This window comes from Oncorhynchus nerka, linkage group LG24 (genome assembly GCF_034236695.1).
Source record: "Oncorhynchus nerka isolate Pitt River linkage group LG24, Oner_Uvic_2.0, whole genome shotgun sequence".
NCBI lineage: Eukaryota > Metazoa > Chordata > Actinopteri > Salmoniformes > Salmonidae > Oncorhynchus > Oncorhynchus nerka.
Genome location: NC_088419.1, coordinates 41515597 through 41535320, shown reverse-complemented (window position 1 = coordinate 41535320; position 19724 = coordinate 41515597). Strand labels below are relative to the sequence as shown.

General features: G+C 43.5%; 1 protein-coding gene across 3 annotated transcripts; it reads right to left on the bottom strand.

Annotated features, from left to right (window-relative positions):
• Window positions 1-448: 448 nt before the first annotated feature.
• On the bottom strand, window positions 449-17889 carry LOC115107997 (fermitin family homolog 1-like). 3 transcript variants are annotated; one of them, XM_029631846.2, is made up of 15 exons: window positions 17599-17889; window positions 15216-15374; window positions 14132-14365; window positions 13543-13680; window positions 12472-12658; window positions 12187-12289; window positions 11947-12054; window positions 11087-11218; window positions 10807-10856; window positions 10288-10519; window positions 10102-10178; window positions 9859-10006; window positions 5268-5392; window positions 4950-5091; window positions 449-1311 (listed from the first exon to the last, which is right to left on the bottom strand). In XM_029631846.2, the coding sequence occupies exons 2-15, from the start codon at window positions 15364-15366 to the stop codon at window positions 1138-1140; spliced, it is 2001 nt and encodes a 666-aa protein (XP_029487706.1). In that variant the 5' UTR covers window positions 15367-15374; window positions 17599-17889; the 3' UTR covers window positions 449-1137. The 3 variants fall into 3 exon arrangements, with proteins under 3 accessions (XP_029487706.1, XP_029487705.1, XP_029487707.1); XM_029631845.2 differs by having other exon boundaries at window positions 17391-17887; XM_029631847.2 differs by lacking the exon at window positions 17599-17889 and adding an exon at window positions 15686-17364.
• Between the last annotated feature and the right edge of the window lie 1835 nt (window positions 17890-19724).

Below are 19724 nucleotides of genomic sequence, written 5' to 3'. Positions count from 1 at the left end.
TCATTGAAATACTCCCCACCACACCTTGGACCTGTGGTTTCACCTCTGAAATCACCACACAATGTTACAAATTAAGAAACATAAGCATGCCCTACTTTCTAAAACATTTGAGTTAGTTAGTATCGCAACATTTTAACTTATTATCTCAACATTTTGTATCAGCAAAGTATCAGCATTTTAATTGATTTATTTCATGGCGGGAATGGGCTTCCATAGTATGAGCCGCCATCCATTCTCAAAACATAATTCTCATAGTTGACATACAGTATAATCTGTTTGACCTCAAGACTGAAGGAGCAATTTTGGTCTTACATGCTCATGTGTCTAGGGATGTTTTAACTTTCTCACATGGGGTTATATAACTGATCTAAGGCCAGAAAGACAATTCTACTGTATGTAGATGCACCACGAACTGCTGTGCCATTACAGAGACAACAATTGACCAAAACATGTTTCTCAAGTTTATTTCAATGCAGTTAAGTCAAGAGAAATACCAGTGTAAACAAATGTCTCGTTCAACGTGATAATAACCCACCACCAGAAATATCTTTGAAATTCTGTTGGACTTGTAATACAATTGCAAATGTTACATTATAAAACAGTATAAAAGTAATATGTATAAAATAGGGCAATGAGCAGCCCAATAGAGTGATTGTGAAAGTAGCCTACAACATTGAAATCAAAGACTTAAAAAATGTGTCAGTAAAACTACCTAAATCCTCCTCTTCAACCACTGTCTGCTGGTTGTCACAGATTTTTTTCTGGGCTACACCAAGGTAAAAAGGTGACAAGATGTACAGCCCATGTGCCGAATGAATTGCCAGGCCTAAACGTCAGGCAAATGAGCCTTGTAGAGATGGTCCACACATTTTGTAGAGATGGTCTTAGAATCAAATGTAGTGTACTGTGACCAAGACGTCTACTTTTCTCTGCACTTACAATATGAAAATATAATTTATGTAGCCTACAAAACCATATCAGCAATTCATTTAAATTCTTTCTCGACTCTGGATTGGCTTTTTACAGGCCTTCAGTACATGAATGATTGACTGCATTGGAATGCATGGATAGTCTCAGCTTGTAACAAATCCTCATGTTTGATCGCCACGGCACTAAATGAAAGCTGATGTCCCAGGTTCATTCCTGCCCTCCAGTAAGTTTGTGGAATAGTTCCTCGTCCAGTGTCTCGTTCTGGTCTTTGGAGCGTGTTGAGAGGAAGATGTATCCTCCTATGTACTCATGGACCACCTTGCAGTCACAACTCACACAGGAGAAGGCTATCGACACATTCTGGTCAAACTCTATGGCCACCTGGAGACATGAAACAACATGCATTATTCTTCTCCTTCACCTTCTCCTCCCTCCTGAATCCTCCTCCCCCCCCCTCCCCTCTGCAGATGACTTCGTCAACCATTTTGAAAAGAAGGTCGACGACATCCGATCCTCGTTTGCTAAGTCAAACGATACCGCTGGTTCTGCTCACACTGCCCTACCCTGTGCTCTGACCTCTTTCTCCCCTCTCTCTCCAGATGAAATCTCGCGTCTTGTGACGGCCGGCCGCCCAACAACCTGCCCGCTTGACCCTATTCCCTCCTCTCTTCTCCAGACCATTTCCGGAGACCTTCTCCCTTACCTCACCTCGCTCATCAACTCATCCCTGACCGCTGGCTACGTCCCTTCTGTCTTCAAGAGAGCGAGAGTTGCACCCCTTCTGAAAAAACCTACACTCGATCCCTCCGATGTCAACAACTACAGACCAGTATCCCTTCTTTCTTTTCTCTCCAAAACTCTTGAACGTGCCGTCCTTGGCCAGCTCTCCCGCTATCTCTCTCAGAATGACCTTCTTGATCCAAATCAGTCAGGTTTCAAGACTAGTCATTCAACTGAGACTGCTCTTCTCTGTATCACGGAGGCCCTCCGCACTGCTAAAGCTAACTCTCTCTCCTCTGCTCTCATCCTTCTAGACCTATCGGCTGCCTTCGATACTGTGAACCATCAGATCCTCCTCTCCACCCTCTCCGAGTTGGGCATCTCCGGCGCGGCCCACGCTTGGTTGCGTCCTACCTGACAGGTCGCTCCTACCAGGTGGCGTGGCGAGAATCTGTCTCCTCACCACGCGCTCTCACCACTGGCGTCCCCAGGGCTCTGTTCTAGGCCCTCTCCTATTCTCGCTATACACCAAGTCACTTGGCTCTGTCATAACCTCACATGGTCTCTCCTATCATTGCTATGCAGACGACACACAATTAATCTTCTCCTTTCCCCCTTCTGATGACCAGGTGGCGAATCGCATCTCTGCATGTCTGGCAGACATATCAGTGTGGATGACGGATCACCACCTCAAGCTGAACCTCGGCAAGACGGAGCTGCTCTTCCTCCCGGGAAGGACTGCCCGTTCCATGATCTCGCCATCACGGTTGACAACTCCATTGTGTCCTCCCAGAGCGCTAAGAACCTTGGCGTGATCCTGGACAACACCCTGTCGTTCTCAACTAACATCAAGGCGGTGGCCCGTTCCTGTAGGTTCATGCTCTACAACATCCGCAGAGTACGACCCTGCCTCACACAGGAAGCGGCGCAGGTCCTAATCCAGGCACTTGTCATCTCCCGTCTGGATTACTGCAACTCGCTGTTGGCTGGGCTCCCTGCCTGTGCCATTAAACCCCTACAACTCATCCAGAACGCCGCAGCCCGTCTGGTGTTCAACCTTCCCAAGTTCTCTCACGTCACCCCGCTCCTCCGCTCTCCACTGGCTTCCAGTTGAAGCTCGCATCCGCTACAAGACCATGGTGCTTGCCTACGGAGCTGTGAGGGGAACGGCACCTCAGTACCTCCAGGCTCTGATCAGGCCCTACACCCAAACAAGGGCACTGCGTTCATCCACCTCTGGCCTGCTCGCCTCCCTACCACTGAGGAAGTACAGTTCCCGCGCAGCCCAGTCAAAACTGTTCGCTGCTCTGGCCCCCCAATGGTGGAACAAACTCCCTCACGACGCCAGGACAGCGGAGTCAATCACCACCTTCCGGAGACACCTGAAACCCCACCTCTTTCAGGAATACCTAGGATAGGATAAAGTAATCCTTCTCACCCCCCTTAAAAGATTTAGATGCACTATTGTAAAGTGGCTGTTCCACTGGATGTCTTAAGGTGAACGCACCAATTTGTATGTCGCTCTGGATAAGAGCGTCTGCTAAATGACTTAAATGTAAATGTTATTACTGATTAAATGAACTTTATAGATACAGTGGGGCAAAAAAATATTTAGTCAGCCACCAATTGTGCAAGTTCTCCCACTTAAAAAGATGAGAGGCCTGTAATTTTCATCATAGGTACACTTCAACTATGACAGACAAAATGAGAAAGAAAATCCAGAAAAATCACATTGTAGTATTTTTAATGAATTAATTTGCAAATTATGGTGGAAAATAAGTATTTGGTCAATAACAAACGTTTATCTCAATACTTTGTTATATACCCTTTGTTGGCAATTACAGAGGTCAAACGTTTTCTGTAAGTCTTCACAAGGTTTTCCCACACTGTTGCTGGTATTTTGGCCCATTCCTCCATGCAGATCTCCTCTAGAGCAGTGATGTTTTGGGGCTGTTGCTGGGCAACACGGACTTTCAACTCCCTCCAAAGATTTTCTATGGGGTTGAGATCTGGAGACTGGCTAGGCCACTCCAGGACCTTGAAATGCTTCTTACGAAGCCACTCCTTTGTTGCCCGGTGTGTTTGGGATCATTGTAATGCTGAAAGACCCAGCCACGTTTCATCTTCAATGCCCTTGCTGATGGAAGGAGGTTTTCACTCAAAATCTCACGATACATGACCCCATTTATTCTTTCCTTTACACGAATCAGTCGTCCTGGTCCCTTTGCAGAAGAACAGCCCCAAAGCATGATGTTTCCACCCACATGCTTCACAGTAGGTATGGTGTTCTTTGGATGCAACTCAGCATTCTTTGTCCTCCAAACACGACGAGTTTTTACCAAAAAGTTATATTTTGGTTTCATCTGACCATATGACATTCTCCCAATCTTCTTCTGGAACATCCAAATGCTTTCTAGCAAACTTCAGACATGCCTGGACATGTACTGGCTTGTACTGACACGCCGCCAGGGACTCAAATCCTCAAATCACTGCAGGATTTGAGTCCCTGGCGGCGTAGTGTGTTACTGATGGTAGGCTTTGTTACTTTGGTCCCAGCTCTCTGCAGGTCATTCACTAGGTCCCTCTGTGTGGTTCTGGGATTTATTCTCACCGTTCTTGTGATCATTTTGACCCTACGGGTGAGATCTTGCGTGGAGCCCCAGATCGAGGGAGATTATCAGTGGTCTTGTATGTCTTCCATTTCCTAATAATTGCTCCCACAGTTGACTTCTTCAAACCAAGCTGCTTACCTATTGCAGATTCAGTCTTCAGGTCTACAATTTTGTTTCTGGTGTCCTTTGACAGCTCTTTGGTCTTGGCCATAGTGGAGTTTGGAGTGTGCCTGTTTGAGGTTGTGGACAGGTGTCTTTTATACTGATAACAAGTTCAAACAGGTGTCATTAATACAGGTAACTAGTGGAGGACAGAGGGGCCTCTTAAAGAAGAAGTTACAGGTCTGTGAGAGCCAGAAATGTTGCTTGTTTGTAGGTGACCAAATACCTATTTTCCACCATAATTTGCAAATAAATTCATTAAAAATCCTACAATGTAATTTTCTGGATTTTTGTCTGTCATTGTTGAAGTGTACCTATGATGAAAATTACAGGCCTCTCTCATCTTTTTAAGTGGGAGAACTTGCACAATTGGTGGCTGACTAAATACTTTTTTGCCCCACTGTACATTTTCAGGAGAAACTGGTTTCTCAAAGGCAACTATTATCCATTACTTCCTAATCTGTAAAAAGTAATCAATCAATTAAATAAATCAATGAACCAATCAATCAATCTAGAACAATTTACCTGTCTGATCTCCCAGTTGACATTCCACTGTCTCATGTTGGCGAACCTCCAGGTGGTGATGGGCAGGCCAGTGGACATGTCAATACGGATCAGACGGTTATAGGAGATACCCATCAGCTCATCCTTCTTACTGCCTCGGAACCTGGAACACACACACACACGCATTCATAATATCTTTATGGAACCATAGTGGTTTTGTGAACCATGATTGTGTGATGAGCAACTTTGCCTGGGACCTGCTCCCTGAGCTAACTCCCAGGCTTTATCTCGCTAACACAGTCTTGAGCTGTTTGAACCTGGTCGGTCACATTTATGTACCTGACAATGTAGTATTTGATACCAAACTCAGGCAGGGACTGCCAGGCCTGGATAAAGCGCATTTTAGCTTCATTGAGGGAGAGCCTGGCGATGTTCTGATGGGCCTCCAGGATCCTCGCTGTCAGCTGGACAGGAGACAGAAAAGGGACATTTAGGTTACTTTACACAGACATTATGTCAATCATCTAACAAATACTGAAAGGGTCTGATTTCATTATTACTGAAACAGGATCCAAGTGGTAAATATAAGGATCCAGTCCATTAAAAAATTGGAGGCCTATTACACTTCAGTGTTGTGATACAATAATGTATTATATTATTCATCATCATAAATCAGACAGGTTTTTTACATGGACAATACATTGGAGATAATATAAGACAAGTATTGAACACTATGAAAAATCTGGGAAAACAAGCCTGGTATTCTTGGCTGACTTTGAAATGGCCTTTGATAAAGTACAACTGGAGTTTATATATAAATGCCTGGAATATTTCCATTTTGGAGAATCTCTTATAAAATGGGTTAAAGTTATGTATAGTAACTCTAGGTGTAAAATAGTAATAATGGCTACTTCTCAGAAATGTTTTAATTGTCAAGAGGAAATAAAACAAGGTTGTCCCCTATCGGCATCTGATTAATGTTTTCTTTTAAATCCACTATTTGGATCCCTCCACAGCCTCATAGAGCATCTAGATACGTTTTCTAACCTAATTATGATAAATGTACTATATTACGTATTGGATTACAAAAAAAATACAACTTTTACATTACTGTGTAGTTTTCCAATAAAATGGTCTGACGGGGATGTGGACATAGTCGATATACATATCCCGAAAGAAATTATCTGACTCCAATACATTTTTAGTTAAGATCTTGCTACCATGGAAATGAAAATACCTGTTTATTTGTGTGTGTGTGTGTGGGGGGGGGGAATCACCCTGATTAACTCTTTAGTCAAATCCCATTTTACCTATTTGCTTATGGTTTTGCCTAAACCTAGCGACCTGTTTTTTAAATTATTTTTATTATATGAGCAAACAATATCCAATTTAATTTGGAATGGCAAGCCAGGCAAAATTAAAAGGGCATATTTATAAAATTAATATGAATTCGGAGGGCAAAATTATTACATTTTAAAGCATTAGACCTCTTATTAAAGGAGTCAGTCATACAAAAGTAATACTTAAATCCAAACTGGTTCTCTAGCAAATTAGAAAGAATGTCTCACCCCATGTTTAAGAATGGCCTATTCCAAAACATTGCTATTTAAAAAAAAATAAGCCATAGAAAGTTGGTTGTAATTTCAGTTTAATCCACCAGAAAAGACAGAACATATAGTACAACAAATATTGCAGTTAAATATATATATATATATTTTAACCTTTATTTAACTAGGCAAGTCAGTTAAGAACAAATTCTTATTTTCAATGACGGCCTAGGAACAGTGGGTTAACTGCCTGTTCAGGGGCAGAACGACAGATTTGTACCTTGTCAGCTCGGGGATTTGAACTTGCAACCTTCCGGTTACTAGTCCAACGCTCTAACCACTAGGCTACCCTGCCGCCCCAAATTGATAAACAAACAGGCATAATATTTGTAAATTATATCATAAATAGGACTGGTGAAGTTGTCATACATGCAGCTAACAAAAATATATGGAAATGTCTGCTCTATCCAAAATTACAACCAATGAATTGCAGCATTACCGCAAAAATGGAAGAGGCAAATGGAAGGGGGAAAAATTCAGGAACTTATGTCGGCCTTGCATCAAAGACCAAAATTGGTTAAAGAAAATTGTTAAATAAAAACAGATACCATTTTAATTTAAGGACCAAAAGAGTTGCAATCTATATGGCGCAGTTGGAAGAGAGTTGGAAGAGATTTACAATGATTCCATGACACATGGTTTATGAACTGATACACAAAAGCGACGCCAGAATAGAATTGTTCATTTAAATTATGCAAAATTCTTGCAACAAATATGCTGGCTTGCAAAAGTATTCAAAAGTATTCACCCCTTGGCATTTTTCCTATTTTGTTGCTTAACTACCTGGAATTTCAATGGATTTTTGGGGGGTTTGTATCATTTGATTTACACAACATGCCTACCACTTTGAAGATGCAAAATATTTTTTATTGTGAAACAAACAAGAAATAAGAAAACTTGAGCATGCATAACTATTCACCCCCCCCCCTCGCAAATCTGTCATCAAGGCAAAGGGTGGCTACTTTTCAAAATCTCAAATATATACATTGTAGAAAAAAATGAATGAGTAGGTGTGTACAAACTTTTGGAAGCTACAATCTGCAAAATTAAAGCTTATCTACCCAATAATGAAAAAAATAAGAAAACTACTGAAATGGTGAGCGAATGGAATAGAATGGTCTGGGCGCCTTCAGAGTTGGTCGCCTCATTTCGAGTCCTTAGGCAACTCTGCAGTATTTTTTTTAAAAATGTTTTATTTCTTACATTGTTACCCCAGGAAATCTTAAGTTGTATTATTAGAAACATGGTTCTCTCAGGATATGTTGTCGGAAACGGTTCAGTCACCGGGCTTCTCCATGCATCGAGCTGACAGAGATAAACACCTCTCTGGGAAGAGGAAGAGGGGGGTGTATGCTTCATGATTAACGACTCATGGTGAAATCATAACAACATACAGGAACTCAAGTCCTTTTGCTCACCCGACCTCACCCGATCAAATGCCAGCCATATTACCTTCCAAGAGAATTCTCATCCGTTATCGTCACAGCTATGTACATTCCCCCTCAAGAAGACATCAAGATGGCCCTAAAGGAACTTCCCTGGACTCTATGTAAACTGGAAACCATATATCCTGAGGCTGCATTTATTGTAGTTGGGGATTTTAACAAAGCAAATTTGAGAACAAGGCTACCTAAATTCTATCAGCATATTGATTGCACTACGCGTGGGGGGTAATACACTAGAACTCTGCTACTCTAACTTCCGCGATGCATACAAAACCCCCCCCCCCCTCCCTTCGGCAAATCCGACCACGATGCCATCTTGCTCCCACCGTCTTATAGGCAGAAACTCAAACAGGATGTACCAGTGACTAGAACCATTCAACGCTGGTCTGAACAATCGAAATCCACGCTTCAAGATTGTTTTGATCACGCGGACTGGGATATGCTCCCGTCAGCCTCAGAGAATAACATCAACCTATACACTGACTCTGTGAGTGAATTCATAAGGAAGTGCATTGGAGATGTTGTACCCACTGACTTTTAAAACCTACCCTAACCAGAAACCGTGGATGGATGGCGGCATTTGCGGAAAACTGAAAGCACGAACCACCATATTTAACCATGGAAAGAGGTCTGTGACTATGGCTGAATATAATTAGTGTAGTTATTCTCTCCGCAAGGCAATCAAACGAGCTAAATGCCGGAACAGGGACAAAGTGGAGTCAACGGCTCAGACATGAGACGTATGTGGCAGGGTCTACAGGAACTCACGGACTACAAAAAGAGAACCAGCCACGTCACGGACACCGACGTCTTGCTGCCAGACAAACTAAACACCTTCTTTGAAGATAATACAGTGCCACCGTCACGGCCCGCTAACAAGAACCTTTAAGTTCCTCGGCGTACACATCAACAACAAACTGAAATGGTCCACCCACACAGACAGTGTGGCGATGAAGGTGCAACAGCGCCTCTTCAACCTCAGGAGGCTTGAAATTTTGGCTTGTCTCCCAAAACCCTGACTAACTTCTACAGATCCACAATCGAGAGCATCCTGTCGGACTGTATCACCGCCTGGTACGGCAACTGCTCCGCCCATTAACTGCAAGGCTCTCCAGAGGGTGGTGCAGTCTGCACAACGCATCACCGGGTACAAACTACCTGTCCTCCATGACACCTATAGCACCAGATGTCACAGGAAGACAAAAAAAGATCAAAGACAACAACAACCTGAGCCACTGCCTGTTCACACCACTTCCATCCAGAAGGCGAGGTCAGTACAGGTGCATCACAACTGGGACCGAGAGACTGAAGAATAGCTTCTATCTCAAGGCCATCAGACTGCTAAACAGCCATCACTAACTCAGAGAGGCTGCTGCCTACACAAGACCCAATCACTGGCCACTTTAACAAATGGATCACTAGTCACTTTAAATAATGTCACTTTAATAAGGTTTACATATCTTACATTACTCATATTATTTGTATATACTGTATTTTATACCATCTAGTTGCCACTTGCTTATGCCGCTCGGCGATCGCTCATCCATATATTTACATGTACATATTCTCATTCACCCCTTTTAGATTTGTGTGTATTAGGTAGTTGTTGGGAAATTTTTAGATAACTTGTTCGATTTTACTGCACTGTCGGAAGCAGAAGCAAAAGTATTTCGCTACACTCACATTAACATCTGCTAACCATGTGTATGTGACCATTAAAATTGGATTTGATTTGAGATAAGTATTATGGTGTCACTTGAGTCATGTCAGAGATAATCAACTCTTTCTCTGGAGAGCTCTGGTGACATCCTCTCTCTGTCTATGGCTCACAAACACAGAATCACGAATGATCACTCTATATTGAAGATAGACACCCACCTGTTTGGTCTTGTACTTCTTGGTGTATCTGGGGGAGACAAAGCACTCAGCGTTCATCTCCATGGCATCCAAGTCTGGAGCAGCCTGACCAGGAGGGGGCGCTAGACTTTTCATCTGCAGGAAAGACTGGATGTTCTTCACCTCCGACCTGGACCAATCACAGTTTCTCTTGGTCAGTTTACAGTCACAACCCTACTAATGTGGTCCAAGGCAGGTGAAGTATTAGGTAAAAACAAGTCTGACCTGTAGGAGCTGTAAGCCATGGTCTTGCCCTTGGAGGCCAGGGTACAGGCTGCCTTCCACTTGGAATACTGTGTCTCCTGGATAAAAACTCAAATGTTACAGCAATATGTAGGAGGAACAACGGATTCATGTTGGTGGTGCCCGACTCGAATAAACTAAAAACTTAAATAAGAAATAGCATCGTACGTTGTCACAGCGGATGTAGACCTCGTTCATCCCATCAGCCACTGGGAGCAGCAGTTTGATGCCAAACTTCTTGTCCGTCACGTTGACGTCAGGGACCACCTCACATCCTCGGAGATGCAGCTGTTCTATCGGCTCTCCGCTGGCTGTCTCTTTGTTCTTGTAGTAGGAGATGGTGGTGTCTTTAAACACGAACCAGTACTCCTTAAACGGACGCAACGTCAGTCTTTTAGGCCTGGTTAGGAAACAACAACAAAAAAAGCTTGGTGAGGATAAACAGGAACGGATTGTGTCCCCACACAGTCACACTGTTGCACATTCAATGTTGCTGTGTGAACTGTCTGTGTCACAGACTCCAGGCCATATACGGCGTGGTGCATTAACCTTTCCTTGTCTGAAGTGAAATGGCATTTTTATTTCTACCACTTATCATTCAAGGTCTCTTATGTTTCCATCTGTTACATAGACATAGAGGTACAGTATATGTGTTTCTGGGCAAATACAGGGGCCCTCAGGATTTACCTGAACAGCTTGAGGGAGTCTGCCAGCTTTGGAACGTCTGTGATGTCTTCCTGTGGGGCGGGAACAAGCAACTGTCAATTATCTTGTGACTTAGTGACATCATCACGTTGAGACATGCAATCTAAGCAGACTACCCATCAAACCCTTTGCTTAAATACAGGTGTTGAACCCTCTGAAACGGTTGAAAACAAACGGTAGCAAACAAATGACACACACTTGTTTATCATTTATATGTACAAAAAAAATATGAATCCTTCATATGTATGACATCTACACTAACCAGGATTCTGTCTGTATTTCCTCCCTCAAGTGTGACCTCTAGGTTGGATAGGGCAGCCTCTACTTCATCCATCTCTGGTTCGTTGGAGAAGTCCAGAGGTTCCGTGGACATGGTCATCTTGCATATGTGATACTGAAACAATGTTGACAATCATGAATAATCATCAGTGAATGATGGGAATTGGGGGATATAACAGGAGATTTTACAATACACAACAGACAAGAAGAGCACAAAACTAACAAGACAACTTTGAAAAAATTACATATGCCCAGCCTTTAGCTGTCTAAATGGCAGGTTTGAACCCTAAAACAGATTTCAGTTCAACACTTGAGGCCAGATGATAACACAAGACTGGGAGGAAGAGAGAGCCCTGTGATTCCAGTAATTATGCAGGTGAAAGCAATAACCATCTCAGGGATTTCACAATGGTTTTTATATCAGCTTAGAACATGGAAAAAGATATTCAAATGTATGCTCTGGATAAGAGCGTCTGCTAAATTACTAAATTGTTAAAAATGTAAAATTATATCAAAGTCAGAGATGAAGAACATTTAACGGTCATAGGTTTTTCGCTTCATAGTTTTTTGTTAATTATATTTCCTCATATTTTCCTCACCCAGAGGAGTACAGGGTGATAGCCAGATGTCCCTCCCTCCCTCTTTCCTATGGGATTTTCCTCCTGTCCCAACAGGCCTTCTCTTGGAATGAGACTCCAAACCGGATCTCCAAGATGGACAATAGTGTGAGAGTGTGTGTGTGTGTGTTCATGCGCGCTCGCGAGTGTGTATGTGTGCGTGTATGTTTGAATACGTGCGCGTGGACAGGTTTGAGTTTGTATGTGTGTTCATGTGTGTGTCTACCTGTAAGGAGGCGAACATTAGCATTTCCTCCTCAGTGCAGTCGATCTCCTCCAGTAGGATGGACCAGCGAGCCTGCTCATACAGCTGGGTTATCCTCACAGCATCATACTGAAAACACACACAAATCAGTCAATGTTAGGGTTAGGCGTGGGGTTATGGTTACAGTTAGTCTCACCATAGGGTTGAGGTTCAGTGGTATTCAAACTCCCACTTTGGGTTAAGGTTAGGGGTTAGGGTAACCTTTGGGTTGAGGTCGAAGAAGCAGTGGTATTTGAAGCGTAGCTGCAGTCTGTCATCTTCTCCGATGCCCTGTTCCATCAAGGAGCGGGAGGAGTCCAGCCACCTGTCAATCACGCCAGCAGCATGTCACAGTCAACCAGGAAGTTATGTGCTCAGGGGAGAGACAGAGTAGTGCCCTCCAGCATAGCAACAACTAGCATCTTTTCTACCTGTCCAGCCATAGAGTCTGGTTCCCCTCAAGGTTTATTCGTTCCAATGGAGTGTTTGTTTCTGAGTAACTCTTACCCTGCGTTGATGATGGCTTTATCCACCATGGACAGCTGCTGGTACATCTTGGACAGCTCCGCAGGGGGCAGGTTGGGCTGGCTGGAGGTCAGTGGGTTGTCCCCAAACCACAGGCTGGTGGCCGAGGCAGGAGTCCCGTTCTCTGGGTCGTAGGTGGGCACCATAGTCTTACTGTACAGGGGACTGCCTGGAGGGGTCAGGTGGAGGAGGATATACAACTCAGGGCCCATATTCATAAAGGCTCTGTGTGAGAACGCTGATCTAGAATCAGTTTCGCCTTTAGCCTAGGAGTGAGGCCTCATGGGAGCATAGAGGATTGCGGGGGCGAAATGGCTCTGTCTACATTTGTTTAAAAGCAGCAGAGCCTTTAACTCAGAAATAATTCCTTTGAAATGGTTCAGAGCAACTGTCAAAATGAGGCTGGTTTTATGAGTTGGTGTGGAATCCTCAGCTGCCCTATACCATAGCTACTGTACACTCACACCGACTCAGAAAGTGTGTGTGTGTGCCCGCGTTTCAGAGTAAGCGGTAACGAAAGCCTTAATGCTAGCTGTATTCGTTTAGATCTTCAGAAACTTTATAGAACTCTCCATTCCTTCTTAGATGGTTTCAGAAGTCTACAGAAGACACCATGTGGGCGGAATCTGGTGGTGGTGTGAGACATAAAAGTCAGTAGCTACCCACTTTGAGTTAGCCAGAGGTTCGAAACCTTGACTGTGTTGCAATAGTGATATATTAAATCCCTTCACAGCGTGATTGAAAACAGACCATCGCGATATGAGGAGAGTTTGAGCCAGCCTAACTTCTCAATGGGGATAACTTGGCCTAAGGCCCTGATGGTTTCTATGATTCAACAAAGCTATATTGACAGAGAGACGACAATAAAGGGGTTGGCTAATGCAGGGACGGGCTGTGACCAGAATATGGCTAACTGGCTAACTTGGTTGAAAAATCGTCACATGAAAACAGATTGGAAGAATCTGACCATTGAAGATACAGTACATCTAACAACACATCATTAACAATGGTATTCATATGCTTAAAAAACGCTAACAACACTGTGTCTCTCACCTGTTCCCCCAGAGCCTCCGCTGATGCTGTCCATATCTAAGATGTCATCCAGTGCTGGGTTCTTGTCTTTCTTCTTCTTCTTCTTGGACGGGTCATCTGGAGGCTTCAGCAGGGACAGCTCCTCTGGCCTCCTGATGTCTGGAGGAGAGAGAAGAATGTCAAGGAGAGATCCGACCTCTAGACTACACCCTAACCCCTTCCCTCTCCTCTGGCCTCCTGATGTCTGGAGGAGAGAGAAGAATGTCAAGGAGAGATCCGACCTCTAGACTACACCCTAACCCCTTCCCTCTCCTCTGGCCTCCTGATGTCTGGAGGAGAGAGAAGAATGTCAAGGAGAGATCCGACCTCTAGACTACACCCTAACCCCTTCCCTCTCCTCTGGCCTCCTGGAAAAAGGAAGACCAGGTCAAGGAGAGACACTGCACCCTATCTGACTCCTAGATTCCTAGCCCTATATCCTTACATCTAGATTTAAACCCCTACCCCATAGGTCCGAGCCCTTAACATTTCCCGTATTGGGAACTTCACCATATTAAAACAGTGATCTAGGTCTTTCGGAGCTGCACTATTGCTCGGTTAGGGTACTCACTGAGCGCTCTGCAGATCTCAGCGACGGTCTTGAAGACGACGGCAGAGTAGCTGACAGTGAGTTTGACCATCTTCATGTTGGGCAGCTGCAGGCACAGGGGTTTGTGCTGGGGAGTGTAGCGCAGGTCAGCGTCCGCCTGGACACCGTACTTGTCCAGGGTCCAGTGGGTCTTCAGCAGCCAACAGCTCCTCTGGTCCCACCACAGAGCATGGTCTGACCAGTCCTGAGGGGCCTCTGGCGGCGAGAGGGAGAGGAGGGAAAGAGAGAGAAAGAGAGGGGTTATGGTTGGGTAAAAGGACAGCATTTTCTCAAAGTACAAACATTGCCATTAAACACGTATCATTTTATATTTCATCCTCAATTCAAATTGATATTCAATTGTCTAAGAACAATTTCAGCATGGAGTATGTGTACGTTTCTGACTATACGAGAAAGCTTCTGCCCATAAGTTTACGCCAAACAAACCACCTGCAGCAGGCATAAGAAGTCCCCACAGGAAGCAGATGGGTGTGGCTTGAGGATTCTCGAAGACATCATGTTGTGAGCGTTACAGCTAAACCCAGACCATTGTTAGTCCAGTCTGATGACTGGCCACTGAGTCATATTTGGCTTAATCATATACATGTAGTCATATGCCTACTTAACGATGACGTAACAAACACAACACACCTTGCCTTAGGCCACTTTCCTGCCGTCTTCCCATGAGGGAGTCCCTAATGTCTAATCATCCTGGATAAAACACAGCCTGTGTCTTAAATCACACCCTATTTCCCATGTAGTGCACTCATTTTGTAGACATAATAACTGTCAAATATAGCGCATGACACAGGGAATAGGGTTTCTGGGAGATTTCTCCCAGGTGAATAGATACGAGATAAAGTGGTGAACTTCAGCCTTTCAGGCTGTGGTACTGAAGCATTGTGGGAAAACAATACTACTCAGCAGTATAGAGGAATGTAGGACAAACCAGGGTGTGTTCTCCAGTCTAGTACTGTGGCTGAGAGAGTGAGAGAGTGAGAGAGTGAGTGAGTGAGTGAGTGAGTGAGTGAGTGAGTGAGTGAGTGAGTGAGTGAGAGAGACTCACTGATCTTCTCCACCAGTTTGAGCATGAGTCCTCCAATGTGCAGGTCTCCCTTGACTCGGAGTTTAAACCTCATGCCCTCGTCTCCATCTCTCTGGTCTACCTGGACCGACAGCTCCCACGACGTTTTGCCATACTCTGCCGTGGATACCATGGCCCTTCCTTGAAAGGAGGGGAGAGAAGGAGGTTAGCAGAGAGATAAAGGACTCAATAGAAAAATGTATTGGTTCAAATGTGCTGTGTGAATGAAAATATGATTGAGCGACTGATCCTGCTGTGGCTTCCCCAAAACACTGACTGAAGACAGGTCAGTGAAAGGGCATGTCATCTGTTGTACTGGCTGACTGAAAGCAGTGTCTGAGGTGGTGCTACATTTAGGAATAAAACATCCGTTCACACACATCACACATATCCATGTGTACAAACCATTAGGCTACTTACTGCCAGAGGTAAAGCAAAACAGTGTAACGTACATATAAAACACTTTGGTTTCCTAGTAGAACGCCACAGCTGGTCTGGAGGGAAGAAACTACTGCACTACATGTAATTAGAGTTGTTCTGAAGGGCTTCTGCAAACAGATGAGATTGAAGAAAGAGTAATGAAGAAAGAGGAGGACAGAGAGAGAGAGGGGTAAAGTGAAACACAGTTATTGGACAGAGAGTAATGGAGAAAGCGAGGAGGGAGAGAGACTCTGCAAGTTAGAAGTTTTCTAAGACAAAAGTAAGCCCCCCACTCCACACAATCATATATCTCCCATTCCATGAATAAGTGGTAGAGGGGAACCAAGGGAGAAGAAAAGGTAATAGGGAGCGAGGGAGGACTGGCTTCCCATCCATGGAATGTGTGACGAGCAGGGACACGAATCTGGCACAGGAGAGACTATGCAAAACAACCACAACCTAGATCTGTGTCTCTATCATCCCCCGTCTTAATACCCGGTAAACAATGGGACACACACACACAGAACAATGGCAGAAACTTACCGAGCTGCTCAGATTCTCAGTCAGATTGTCGCCCGAGGCTATGTAGAAATACCTGTCTCATTGTTTCTCTTTAGATAGTACGAATACCCAAAGTATGCTAGCTGGACAGCTATAGGGAGGGACTATTAAAGTGTTTTGAAAAATGTATTTTAAATTCAAAAAAAAAATGTGCCTATGTTTTTATGGTTGATATGTGTTAAAGCATTGAGTTAATAGACATCACAATGTGTCATCGTGATCCTCTCACTCACTTCACATAGCTGTGGGGTCGGAACCTGTCAATACTAGTGTCTGCAGGGTACAGAGAGGGTGTGCTGGAACTTCACACCCTCAAAAGAGAGACAGACAAAAATAGGCCTACTGTGCATTAATAAGCAAACCACCAGGATAAGAATGTGGAGCGCAAGGAACAAAGAGTGATGGAAAAACATGGTTTGCATTTATAGCCAGGCCTTGGGAAAGTCGGTCAATAGTTGTAGGCTACAATATCCAAAACAAAGGTGTTGCACCAAATGAGATACAGTGTAGACTACTTCACACGTGGAAATACAAAACGAGGGCAGTAGAGAACATGTTATTGAACCCAGATTCCATGTTTGTTTTGCAGCAATAAATTATAAATGATTTTTATTCACATGAGGAAATCTGGAAGAAAATAACCATCTCTAGCTCTCATAAAAATGTCCTGAAACTCCTCTATGATGAAATATGAATTTTAAAAAACATGACTATAATATAGAATTTCAGGATAGGGGAGAGTGGGGTAAGTTGAGCTAAAGGGGTAAGCTGAGCCACCCTTGTTTCTATACAAAATGTATAATTTTACCAAATATTTAGGAAGAGGTCATCATTTCATGGGAAAAAGGTTGTAAGCAAGTTAGGTCCAAAAAATGGATTTTTACCAAGTCAAATTTCCCTTGAGGGAGATATGCAGATGTTTTTTTATATATTTTTATAAAAGGTCTCAACTTACCCCACTTTCCCATACATTTAGTAGACTAGCATATGCCACAGCAAATGTGCTATCTAGGGCTACTGTAGACTAGCCCACCGCATTTAGGCCTACAAAGCTAAAACTACCCGAACCTCAGCCAGGTGTAAAGGCTACAATCTCTACTCACGCCCTTACATCGCAGGTAGCGCGCTAAAAACCAAGTTGACTGTAATAGCACACATATAAAATAGAAAACTCACCTTGATCAAAGTATTTAAAAAAAATATATATATATATTCCGTCTCTGAAATCTATTTTCCTCCTTCTGTTGTGAGTGTGGTGCGGTCTGTTGTCCCGTTCGCTCGGGTACCCGCCCAGTTCACACAGGTAAGGAAACAACCTAGTCCAGTCCACGTCCACAAAACAACCCCACTTATTAAAACGGCAAGAATGAAGCTTCAGCTTTACCTTGTCAAATGTCTCAGTCGCATGAATGTTCTCCTGCCTGTATTAGGCCTACTCACGAAACTAGCATGTGGTGTTAGGCTGTACACGTTACGCTATAGCCTTGCGTAATTACAGAAGGCTAACTATCATTTGGAATGGGTGTGTTGGAGAGGAACAGTGACACTTCCTATTTAGGCTAGTCTGAGTTGTATGAGCCAGTCAGTCAGCGCACCTTTACTTTAATAACGTCGTCAGACCCACAAACATCCTGTCTCCATGTGTACGTCCGGATGAATCATAACACTGATTCAATGTGTAGTCACCATAGTTGCACTTATGTAATGTAGCCTATTTGTGTATTTGTTGTTTGTTTGTTGACGTAGTGGCATTACACATGCATTCATACAACTAAAGATCCAACATCATTTGCGTTACTGTTCAACATGTTAGGCTACGTAAGGACATGAAACATTTAGAAACTCCATGTATTGAAACACAGAAAAGTAATTGAAAATAGACCTACAGAGGTAACGATGACTCAAGCCTGCCACCAACTGGATACTAGTGGTGGACAGAGCATATAGGAGTAGCCAACCCTTACCTGAACGAGTCAAACTGAATTCGTCCGCTGCTCTATGTTTGCTACATAGCCTATGCCACGTTCATCTACTCGTCGGAACTAGGAAACTGGTTCGTTGAACGCGGCACCTGTTTAACTACAACCAGTTAGTTAGTCGGAAATGTCCGAGTTTCTTAGTTCTGACTAGCACTTGAACGAGGCACTTGCTCAGTCTGAGACTGCCACCATCATGTAAGTATTTTGTGGTGAAATCCAATCAAATCACATGTTATTTGTCACATGTCTTGTAAACGACAGGTGTAGACTTAACGAAATGCTTAAGCTACATATGGGTCCTTTTCCAACAATGCAGAGTTAAAGATAAAGATAAAAAATACAATACAAAATTTGAAATAGTGACAAGAGGAATAAATAAACAGTGAATAACGATTAACAATAATGAGTCAAATATATATGTACATAGCCAATCTGTAAATAGCCCATTCAACTACTTCATCCCCATACTGTATTTAGTTATTTATCTTGTTCCTTTGCACCACAGTATCTCTACTTGCACATTCATCTTCTGCACATCAATCACTCCAGTGTGTAATTGATATATTGTAATTACTTTGCCACCATGGCCTATTTATTGCCTTTACCTCCCTTATCTTACCTCATTTGCACACACTTTATATAGACTTTTTTTCCTACTGTAGTATTGACTGTATGATTGTTTATTCCATGTGTAACTCTGTGTTGTTGTATGTGTCGAACTGCTTTGCTTTATTCTTGGCCAGGTCGCAGTTGTAAATGAGAACTTGTTCTCAACTAGCCTACCTGGTTAAATAAAGGTGTTTTTTATTTTATTTTAAATAACGGCTATATACAGGGAGTACCAGTACCGAATCGATGTCTATGAGGTAATTGAGGTAGCTGTATACATATAGGTAGGTGAAAAGGGTCTAGGCAAATGAGAGGTGTTGTACAAAACAAAGTCCTCAGCAATTGGATCATCTCTAACCAATCAGAGTATTGAGGAATTTTCAAAACGCCGCTTTGGCTCTGGCCGAACCCATCGGTTTCTGGAACCAATCAGAACTGTTAGAATGTGTTTGTGTTCTAGAAATCTTCAGGGAGGTACTCAGATCCCGACTCATTGCAGAGAAGAAACTAACATCCGTGGGCATGGATGGCGTGGCGTAGTGTTTGGCCGGAGCAAGGAGTTTGGGTAGCCGGGCAAGGCCAACCCTTCTCCTACAGAACTACTAGGGAATGCAGGCTTTTGCTCCAGCCATGCTCTTAAACACCTGATAATTCTTATGACCTGCACATCTAGACCATGATTAGCTGAGTCAAGTGTGTTAGAGCAGGGCTGAAGCAAAAGCCTGTACAGCCAGGTGGAGAATATACAGTCACTCAGATGGAATTCATGGACTAGTTACTACTGTATTATAAAGCCATCAGTGTGTCACAGGATCCTCAATGGGTGTGGATCAAAGAGTTTCTCTCCCCCTCATACATATAAAGAAGTGAGTCAGTCAGTCAACCCAGGTCGGGCCAGGCCGGGCAGGCCGGGCTGGGCAGG